Source organism: Myotis davidii, unplaced genomic scaffold (assembly GCF_000327345.1).
Source record: "Myotis davidii unplaced genomic scaffold, ASM32734v1 scaffold1416, whole genome shotgun sequence".
In the NCBI taxonomy this organism is placed as follows: domain Eukaryota; kingdom Metazoa; phylum Chordata; class Mammalia; order Chiroptera; family Vespertilionidae; genus Myotis; species Myotis davidii.
Genome location: NW_006287806.1, coordinates 528,634 through 540,163, shown reverse-complemented (window position 1 = coordinate 540,163; position 11,530 = coordinate 528,634). Strand labels below are relative to the sequence as shown.

At 38.5% G+C, this 11,530-nt stretch overlaps 1 protein-coding gene across 1 annotated transcript in view; it reads right to left on the bottom strand.

Annotated features, from left to right (window-relative positions):
* LOC102770848 (elongation factor 1-gamma) overlaps positions 1-11,530 on the bottom strand; it is a 24,341-nt gene extending 12,811 nt beyond the window's left edge. Inside the window, exons 1-2 of the mRNA XM_015561179.1 lie at positions 11,426-11,530; positions 10,680-10,759 (exon numbers count right to left, since the gene is read on the bottom strand). Coding sequence (XP_015416665.1) covers positions 10,680-10,759; positions 11,426-11,530 — 185 coding nt within the window. The remainder of the gene's footprint in view (positions 1-10,679; positions 10,760-11,425) is intronic.

Here is an 11,530-nt window from a genome sequence, read left to right as displayed (position 1 = left end):
TCCCTCCCTTTCTTTCTCTCTCTCTCTCTCCCTCTCCCTCTCTCTCTCTCCCCCTCCACCTGTTCACATATACTTTTGAGCACCTCTAGTGATTTTTTAAAAACCAGTTACTGTGTTTTTTAGCTCCAGAATTTCTATTTGGTTCCTTTTTATAATTTTTCTTTGTTAAAATTCTCAGTTTGTTCATGGTTTTATTTCCTTTTTGTTCTTTATGCACATTAAGACACATTTTATATTTAAGGCACGTGTTTGTCTACTGTGCCCAATGCCTATGTTTCATCAGAGATAGTTTCTGGAGATTTAATTTGTTCCTTTGATGGGACTATTTCTTCCTGGTTTTTTTGAACGCTCTGTGATTTTTCGTTGTTGTTGAAAATTGGACATTTGAAAAAACAGCCACCTTCATCATTTTATGCAGACTGTCTCTATTAGTATAGCCCTCTATTTTATTGGCTGGCAATGGTTTGAGTCTTGGGAAAAGCCCCAGGTGAATGTGTGGTAAGCTTAGTCTTTTCTTAGTATATATTGTGCCTGGGCCTATGTGTGGGTTTTCAATTCCCTTGTATACAGTGCAGCTTTTGAAAGTTTAGATTTCCCAAAGAGTTTGTCCCTCCCCATCTTCCGATGGACTTCGATGGTCTAGTCTAGTGTACATGCCTTTACCTGTGTTCTGCTGCCCCATACATCTGCAAATCTGTACTTGTGTTGCAGTTTTTGTGGCTGATACCCATCACTTTCTATCCCTTTCTCTAGTCTGAGATCCAGGTTAGGGTGCTTTACCATAACTGAGTTTTGAACTGGGTAAAACAGAGACCAGTTCTTCAGGCAATGCTCCGTCAGGTCACCGCAAATAAGCTCTGCTTCCTGTGGTTTGACACTAATTTGGAACCAGATTTCTACCTCCCCAATACCAAGACTGTGCCATGCTAGGGGAGGGGATGAAATAAAGGAAAGTGAAAATGCCGCGAAGCATTCTACCAATATATGTGTGGGGTTTTTCTTGATTGGGCGTTTGCTTGGTTGCTATAGACCTTTGAGTATCTTTGAGAACTCTGACAGGTTTTAGCCATTCTCTAGTTATTGTCTTGTTGTTTATGTTTACACAAAGACTAGGGGGTCTGAAGATTCCTAGTCTGCCATTCTGCTTACCTGACATGGAAGTCTTCCCTTAAGACTACTGTGTGCATACTCAGCCCCTCTTTTGATCCCTAACAAGGCATACCTACTTGGAGCGGAGGCCTTGAGGTGGCATACTGCAGTAGTTAAAACAGAGACTTTAAATGACAGGGAGACCTACACCTATGAAACGTAAATTAAAACTATAGTGCAACCCTATGCATACTCACCAGGGTGGCCAAAATAAAAATATGGATATCAGGTATTGAAAAGGACAGGGACAATCAGAACTCACATATAGTGCTGGTGGAAGTGTAAATTATTATAAGCTCTTTTGCTAGTATATAATAAAACTAAACATATGCATAGTGAAGACCAAGCACTTTTAGTCTTAGGCATATATAGGGGTGGGCAAAAGTAGGTTTATAGTTATTTGTATAGAAAATAATACAATTATTAAATAATAATACCTGAATATACTTTTGTGTACTCCCAACTGTGAACCTACTTTTGCCAAACCCTGTATATATATCCCCGACACAAATTCATACCTATGTTTACCAAAGATACTGGAATTTTCAAAGCACCACTGTTTTTTAAGACAAACAAACAAACAAAAACCCGCAATGTAGCCCAATGTCCAATGCACATAGAATAGATCAACAGATTGTAGAATAGTCATACAGTGCAGTGTTTTATAGCAATAAGAGTAAGGATTTACAGCTGTAATAAACAATGTGGATGAACCTCAGAACTGTGAAAAAAGCAAGACAAAAAATGCTAAATACTATGTGATTTCATCTATGGAGTTCAAGAACAAGCAAAACTAGCCTTTATTTTAGAGTCAATTATTGTGGTTATACTTAGTGGAAGAAATGACTAGCCAAAGAATTGAGAATGGGTTTTTAGTTCTGATAATGTTATTTCTTCATCAGATTTGTTGAAAAAGCATCAATCTGTACACTTATCTTTTCACTTTTTAATTAATTTATTATTATTTTTTTTTGTGTGTGTTAATCCTAACCCGAGGATATTTTTAGAGAGAGTGGAAGAGAGGGGAGAGACAGAAAGAGAGAAACGTTGATGTGAGAGAGACACATCAGTTGGTTGCCTCCCACATGTGCCCTGACTGGGTTTGGAGACTAAATCTGCAAATGAAGTATGTGCCTTTGACTGGAATTGGACCCAGGACCCTTCAGTCCTCAGGCCAATGCTCTATCCACTGAGCAAAACTGGCTAGGGCTCTTTTACTTTTCTATATGTGTATTGCACTTCAATAAATGGCATTAAGGAATTATAAAGAACAATTTGGAATTACCTAAATTTAAATCCCACTTGCCAATTCTATGACTGGTCAGATTTCTTAATTCCTCTAAAAACCACAATATCCTTACCTATATGGTGATGTGGGTGATGATGACAAAAGGAGTTATAATCACTCTGTGTTGCATTCTCACAATGTCCTATCCTATATAATAAAAGGCCAATATGCTAAGTGTCCAACTGTTCGACTAGTCACTATGACACACACTGACCACCAGGGGTCAGATGCTCTGACTGGTAGGTTAACTTGCTGCTGGGGTCCGGCCCATCGGGACTCGGTGAGATGGGCCAGACATGCCCTGGAGCCCTCCTGTGGTCCCTCCCCGGCCTCAATCGTGCATTGGTGGGGTCCCTTGGGCTGGCCTGCACCCTCTTGCAATCTGGGACCCCTCAGGGAATGTGGGAGAGCCAGTTTTGGCCAGATCCTCACAGGCCAGGCTGAGGGATCCCACTGGTAAACAAATCCATGCACCGGGCCTCTAGTTAGGTAGATACTAGGCAATATTGTTATCTTCATTGAATAAATGAGGAAGGATAACCATACAAATGTTAACTAGCCCAAGGTCATCCGGATCCAGAATTCACATCTATGTACTGAAGAGTCCACACTCTTACCACCTATGTCCCTCTGTTAATAGTGCTAACTACCCCCCGACCCCCAAAGATGTATTTAAGAGTTTAGAAAGCTGTAATTCAGTAAATACATTACATCTCCTTAATTCCCATTAATGATAAAACATTACCTCTAGCTCTCCTTCCTATGCCCACTTTTCACAGTTACTTTGTATCCAAATTTCTTTTACCACAGTCTTAGAGTTCCATATCTTTCTGGCAATGGTTTCTTATTAAATGCCCTTTCAAACTTTGAGGAAGCATAATGAAGAGTTTAAGGTTTACCTTATTTCATTAATTTTCCAGTTATATATTATTATCTACTCTACAGTCTTTTATATTTGAGGGCATGGGGCGTTTTTTTTTTTTTTTGGTTGTTGTTGTTTGTATTTTATTTATCTTTTATTTTTTTAATTGTTTTATTGCTTAAAGTATTACAAAGAGTATTACATATGTCTCCTTTTTTTTTCCCCGCCCTTGTCAATCCCCTGGCCTCCCTACCCCCCAGTGTCTTATGTCCATTGGTTATGCTTATATGCATGCATACAAGTCCTTTGGTTGATCTCTTACCCCACCCCCCAACCCTTCCCGGTCTTCCCGCTGTAGCTTTTGACAGTCTGTTGGAGGCTGCTCTGCCTCTGTAGCTATTTTTGTTCATAAGTTTATAGTGGTCTCTATTATCCATAAGTGAGATCATGTGGTATTTTTCCTTCATTGACTGGCTTATTTCACTTAGCATAATGCTCTCCAGTTCCATCCATGCTGTTGCAAATGGTAAGAATTCCTTCTTTTTTACAGCAGCATAGTATTCCATCATGCAGATGTACCACAGTTTTCTAATCCATTCATCTGCTGATGGGCACTTAGGCTGTTTCCAAATCTTAGCTATGGTGAACTGTGCTGCTACGAACATAGGGGTGCATATATCCTTTCTGATTGGTGTTTCTGGTTTCTTGGGATATATTCCTAGAAGTGGGATCACGGGGTCAAATGGGAGTTCCATTTTTAAATGTATGTTTTCTGTGTGTAGCCAAGAAGCTTTGACCATATTAGGTGCTCAATTCATCATTGAAATAAAAAACCCTTTATTCTTAGTGACCCATATTACTTTATATGTATTTTCTTTTTTTAAATATATTTTTATTGATTTCAGAGAGGAAGGGAGAGGGAGAGATAGAAACATAAATGATGAGAGAGAATCAATGATTGGCTGCCTCCTGCATGCCCCTACTGGAAATTGAACCCACAACCCGGGCATGTGCCCTTGACTGGAATCAAACCAGGGATCCTTCAGTCCACAATCCAAAGCTCTATCCACTGAGCCAAATCGGCTAGGGCTATATGTATTTTCTTGATTAAAGACCTTTGATAATGCTATTTTTTTAAAAAAAATATATTTTTATTTATTTCAGAGAGGAAGGGAGAGGGAGAAAGAGATACAAACATCAGTGATGAGAGGATCGTTGATCGGCTGCCTCCTGCACACGCCACACTGGGGACAGATAGAATCCACAACCCAGGCATGTGCTCTGACCTGGAATCAAACTGTGACCACCTGGTTCATAGGTCAACACTCAACCACTGAGCAATGTTGGCATTGGCGGGGTGGTAATGCTATTAAAACCAAAGACTTGATAGTGATTGGGAGCAATGTGGTAGGTTCTTTGGAGCAGGTGTTATTTTGTACTCCAAATGTTACTGTTTTGGTAACGACTTAGTTGGTCTATATGGTAAATATAGCACCAACTAAGCTAGCCACCAAAACTTTTCAATGCATTCTTTTTTCTGGGGACTTATCTCAAATTTTATCATGGAAACCAATAGAAAACTAAGATTTGTTTTATATAAATTAGGTTTACAGCCACATTTTTGGAAACACATCTGTTCCATAAAGACAAAGAGCCCTACTTACAGCGATCACTTGCTTTATGTAATGTGAATGACATTGTTTCTTTTGTGTTTAATGAACTTTCCCATTACCTACTTGCCAGTTGGATGTAGACATTAGCAATTTCGGATCATGGATCCAAATCTGGTCTCATTCCTATACTGTGATGTCCTTGGCCGAACATCATGTTACAGTGCAATCCATTGCATTGCTTGCCAGCAAGATAACCACAGAGCCATTCCAATCTTTGCTACTGCTAAATTTCCTCTTTGTAAGTTTTGGTAGGCTGGCTGGGAGCCATCTGTAGTGTATTTTTCTGGCTACCATCAAGTTTTCCATCTGCTAGTATTTAACACTGCCCTGGTATGAACTCATAAGCTAAATAGCTCTCTCAAATATATAACTATATAATAGGGGCAAAAGGCTGAAATGATCCACATTTTAATTAAATCAAGAGAGCAAATAAACGGAGGAAATAGAAAAGTCCCAAAGTATGCAAGTAAATGAAGTTTCATTTGAGATTTAGTAGTATTTCAATAATAACGAGGGCTGTGAGAAAATATCTTTTTTGGCCTTGAAACTAAGCCACTTGAAAACTTAGATTGATGACACAGCAAAAGCAAGCACATGCAAAACGTATATGTGTGTGCTGGTGTGTGTGTGTCTGTGGGTGCGTGTTCCCGCAAAAGTGGCTGTGTGAGCATCTTGCCCGTGTGTATGGCTTGTTTTTTTCCGGTTAGGGCAGTGGTTAGGGGGTGTAGTTCTAGGCTAGGAAAGAGAAAAGAAACTACAGGTGGAACAACTGAGTAGCAGTGGCAGCTATGGCAAACTTACCAAATACTATGGTTTAGACATAGAGCAGTACTTTTCAAACTGTTAAGTTGAGAACTATTAGTGGGTTATAAAATCAGTTTAGTAAGTTACAACTATCATATTTAAAACAGAACAGAAAACATCAGTATGCGTCATGTGTAGTTAGAACATTAATTTATAAAAACTGGTTTCATGTGTATACACACGCACGCAGACACACATGTAAATGTACCAGGTCACAGTGTAAAATATATCCGTTTTAAGATTTTTAAAAAAAGTTCGAGGTCTTCTGATTTAGAGACAGATTAAGTACCTTTGTCCACCTTTTTACAGTCTCTTCAAAATGATAATGTAATTTCCCCTGATTTGGGAGAGTCAAAAAAGTAGTATTAATAAGCTAAAATGAATTGTAAATTTCCTTTTGGCGATGCAGAAAAATACCAAGCTAATCTAAAAATTTCTCTAAGTTATTTTAACTTAATTCACACGTAAGGGTTACATATCGAATAATATTAAGTTTCAGATCATCTTTCTAGGAAAACTCTAAGAAGAAACTGGCTAAATTTGAATATCTGGGAGTACTTCAGAATCCCTGGAATTTTCCAACTTTAGGAACCCGCCTGAATCAGAAATATCCCCCCCCCCCCCCCCCCCATGCACTCACACGCGTGTTAGTGGCTGCAGTTACCCTGAAGGTGCCCATCCAAACCTACAATTCCAGGAGGGTTTTGGGCCCTCCTTAGGATCCTGTGGTATTAACTTGAGGCCTCTTCAAAATGATGCTGCCTTAGCTACTCGTAACATACTTCAAGCTATTTTGGTCTTCAGTTATTTTCATTTCAATGAGAAAATTGAGTAGGCTATTTGATGATTCATTCGTTTTCAACATCCATGGCCTGAAACCAATCAGGTTTTTCTCATCTTCAGAGCTTGTGCTAGTGTCCATCTATCTAAAAGGCTGTCTTTTCTAACCCTTCATTTTTGTGTATATTCCCTGGCTTACAGATACAGACAGTTTCTAAACTCACAACTGGTTTCACCTGAATTGAGAAAAATGCTGTGATTCTATCTACATGATGTCAGATTAGAATCGTGAGTAAAATTTCCATTTTTTTTTCAGCTAGGCTTGCTGTTTTATAGAAATAGTCTGAGATATTTGAGTAGGGTTATACTTATGTGAAAACTGATCTGTCTGGTTTTAACAAAGTTAAAATGGCATTTTGAATGGCAAAACAATCTGTTTTCTAGCCTTGTTCATTCAGAGGATCAGAGGGAGTGTGGCTCTGTCAATATGCAAAAATAAATGTATGGAAATAACTGTTCATTCATTTTATATTGCTTCAATGATCAATAAAGATCACCACTTGATTGATACAACTGTAGTGATCAGAATTAATCAGAATTAATGGCTGAAATTAATGGATTGACAATGCTATGATGAGAGTTTGCTGCTACCTAAAGCTTCTCATAATCATTCAAAGAACACCTTGTTTATTGTTTTTGCTTTATTATTATTTGTTGCCCATTTTACTGTTCAGAGTGGACATGTATTTTATAAATGACAATAAGCCCATTAGTGTGGTACATATAATGTAAAAGTCTCTGGTTGCATTTGTAATGACAATCAATTTCCCTCTCTAATTACATTAATTGTAGCATTACATACCTTTGTAATTTGCACAGGATTGTGCTCAATTAGATTCATTTTGTATTTCAATAAAGCATTTTGCCACTGTCATAAATCTCTAGAACACTACGTTGTGGAAATAGTGGCAACTGAAGATTGATCTGCAGTGTTGGAATTCATTGGGAAATCATGTCTTGTTATTGATTACTAAAAGAGTCATTAATTTATGGAAGCTGATTGGAGATTTTGGCAAGTTTAGAACTTATTTTAAAATCATTCTCAGTCCTAGCTACAGGTTTTCTCAGAGAAAGGGAATCCGAATGGGAAGGAGGAGGGAGGGAGGGATAGGGCAAGGGAGATGGGGACTGTGACAGAGTGAAAGAGAGAATATAAATTTAAAAAAAATTAATTGTAAAATGTTTCTATGTTGCATTTTGTTAAACAGAATAAGGTGAAGGGCATGTGTGTGGTTATATCAAGGTCAGTAGCAACCTATTATCGGAACATAATCAGATTGAGTAATTGGTTTCTGAGAGTAATCTTTATTCTCTCAGAAATGTAACTGACAGAAAATACCTAGCTATTCAGTCTAAAAGCAGATGGCTCACCATAAGAATTCAAGTAGCAGGTGAAAAACAGCCCAGAGTAAGTTCCTTCCTTGCTTTCAAAATGGAAATATTCTAAAGGTAGAATCCTGTTTTCAGACACTAATTAAAATGGTATAAAAAAGAATCTAAAAAACTCATTTGTGAAAGGGAGGAAAGCTTCACACCTTGAAATCTCATCATTTGTCATTTAGTTTATGATACAGTGTTTGATTTTGGTCGTGTAGAAATGTAATGGAGGTTTTTATTTAGTTCTAGGTTTCAAATACATGTTTTATTTACCTTCTCTTCATTTAGGGCTTTGAAGTACCTGTGACTAATTATGTAAGTTGACAGATTGGATTTAAATAACCGTCTCTTCTTCTTCTTCTTCTTCTTCTTTTTTTAAACCTCCTCAATTTTAAATTCTGAAAATGTGTTTGGAATAGTATAGGTTATATAATGACAGTTTCTGAGCTTTTACCCGCGGGTGGAAGTTTGGAACACCAGCAATGCAGCACGGCTGATAAAGAAAGAAACCTAGTATTATTGTTGCTAGATTTTTATTTCTATGGTAACCATGATGTCACTGGTGCCTGCAATGCTTAAACCTTCCATCTCTAATAACTTGAGCTGATTTGGTAGGACAGAAATGTACAACGAAAAAATCCTAATTAATAGAATGTAATCAACAGATGCAATGATATAGATAATGTTTGTGAATGTAAAAGGCTGAATCATGGCTGGAATCAAAGAAAAATGAAGCATAAGGTTTATATTGTTAAGAGGAAAGGCATGCTTTTTAAATATATAAGGATAATAACAAGAGTGTACAGTAAATTAAAAATATGGTAGAAAAGGAAGCTAGGTATATGCTATAGTCATTATTATTTATAACTAGAGAAGACAGACTGACTGGGGAAAATATGCTTTGGGAATTAATGTTTAATTCCTGTTAAGAAATACAGAGAATAAGTGACTTGTATATAACAGGAATATTGCTAAGAAGGATATTAGTGATCTTTTAATCATATTGCAGGTGATTGTTTGCTATTTACACTTTTTTTCCTAAACTCCCTTCATTCTCTTCTCAGTGAAGGATAAGTATCTATTTGCTTGTTGAGCTCTAATCTACCCTTTCAGGGAGAAGGGACCTTCTTAATTGCATGGGCTTGGGAAAAGAAAACATATTCCATGCCCATATTTTAAGGGAGAAAAAATATTGTAGGTACTAATAACAGCCAGAAACGTCCCAGAGCATTTATGAGGGAGAGTGCGGAATGACTAGGAGTGGGGCTTGAACTCCATTCTGCAGTGGTTCTCAACCTTCTGGCCCTTTAAGTACAGTTCCTCATGTTGTGACCCAACCATAAAATTATTTTCGTTGCTACTTCATAACTGTAACTTTGCTACTGTTATGAATTGTAATGTAAATATCTGATATACAGGATGGTCTTAGGCGACCCCTGTGAAAGGGTCATCCGATCGCCAAAGGGGTTGCGACCCACAGGTTGAGAACCGCTGCTTTAAAGTGATCTGTGTTATTATCTAACAAAGGGCCATTTAAAGTCAAGCCAGGTGGTGGGAGAGAAAACCTGCACGTTTGCTGTGCCTGCCTTAGCCTGATGGCTTAGTTCTCCAGTCCAGACCAGGTTGCCAACACCTGTTCATGGAAATTGTTGTTGAGGTGGAGCCGAGTAGAGCATGCCAGGGGACTGTCCCTCCTGTTTTGTATCACCCTAGCTGTCCTCATAATGGTGGAGGTTAGAGGGGTGGCAGTTTCTAGGTGCCTCACAGTTTGAGACTGTTTTCTGAGTTGTTTTGGTGAAGCCACTTTCCTGCAGTGCTGACTGGGTTTCCAAACTAATGAAATTCATTGTTTTGGGTCTGATGTTTAAATACTTTACAGGGGACAATTCTTCCCCATTAGAGAGAGCTAACTTGCCTGGCTTGATCATGTGCCTGTGAGCACTATTACTTTTCTATTGTTATCTGACTGCAGCAATCAACTATATAGACACTGTGTGATAAAAATGCAACCACTTGACACACAGGCTGAATTCCAGCTGCCTGTGAGCTCAGTAAATCTCTTGCTTTATAAACACTTCTATCCTTGATAACATATTGAGGAAAAGGACGAAATAAGAATTACTCTTTGTACTGCACTGAGAGCACAAAGTCATTCAGCTTTCATTGGGCAAAAATGCAATAGTTCCCTAAAGAAAATATGGATTTATATTTCTGGGTTTGATGGAGTAAGACTGAAAATTACCTCTTGCTTCTGTTATTTACATATTTATATATCCTAACAGTAGAGACATAAAGAAACTCTTTTATACGTAAAGAGATTGCCAATTGTACAATGAAAAATACCCTCGATTAATAATACTGATTATAGCTGACACGCATTATCATGATAAAATCATACTTTTCAAACACCAGGTGCCTGAGATGATATGTTAGGCCAGTGATGGCGAACCTATGACACACGTGTCAGAGATGACATGCAAACTCATTTTTTTGGGTTGATTTTTCTTTGTTAAATGGCATTTAAATATATAAAATAAATATCAAAAATATAAGTCTTTGTTTTACTATGGTTGCAAATATCAAACAATTTCTATATGTGACACGGCACCAGAGTTAAGTTAGGGTTTTTCAAAATGCTGACACACTGAGCTCAAAAGGTTCACCATCACTGTGTTGGGCAAAGTACAGAGAATGACATGGACACAATCTGTGCTCACACTGAGAAGGATCTAAAGAATTTCTGGTATTATTTGCATAAAATGTTATCTAGAAAGGAAAATTAAAGGATTTTCATAATATCCTCTAAGGATACTAACACTAGGCCAAGTACTTTATACAATGCAGCGCAGTATAGGATAGAAATGAAGAGGGTGCTGGCTTCCAATTCTTCATCCACCAAGTACCAAGGGTAGTTTGACCTTGGACAGCATTCTCAATCTCTTGGTGTTCTTGGCTGTAAAAGGAGAATAGCAGCAGCTATATTAGAGCAGTGGTTCTCAACCTTCCTAATGCCGCAACCCTTTAATACAGTTCCTCATGTTGTGATGACCCCCAATTTCATTGTTTCAAATTGAACATAATTAAAGCCTAGTGATTAATCACAAAAACAATATGTAATTATATATCTGTTTTCTGATGGTGTTAGGCGACCCCAGTGAAAGGGTCGTTTGACCCCTAAAGGGGTCGCGACCCACAGGTTGAGAACTTCTGTACTGGAGTGTTGTTGCATGACTTAAATTTTAGGTGAGAGCCTGGCCAATAGTTTGGGATCCACAGATGTCAGCTCCTTTTATTAACTACTAGAGGCCCGGTGCATGAAATTCGTGCATGGGTAGGGTCCCTAGGACTGGCTGGTGGTCAGGGTTGATCTGGGGGCAACTGGTGATTGGGGCCCCCACTCACACCCACCTTGGCCTGGCACCACCCACTCACCTGCTCCACCATCCCACTGCGGTCCCGCTCTCGCCGGGACCCATTGGGGCTGTCAGCACCTCCACTGCTGCCTGCTACCAGCGCTGCATCCCCAACACCTGCCAT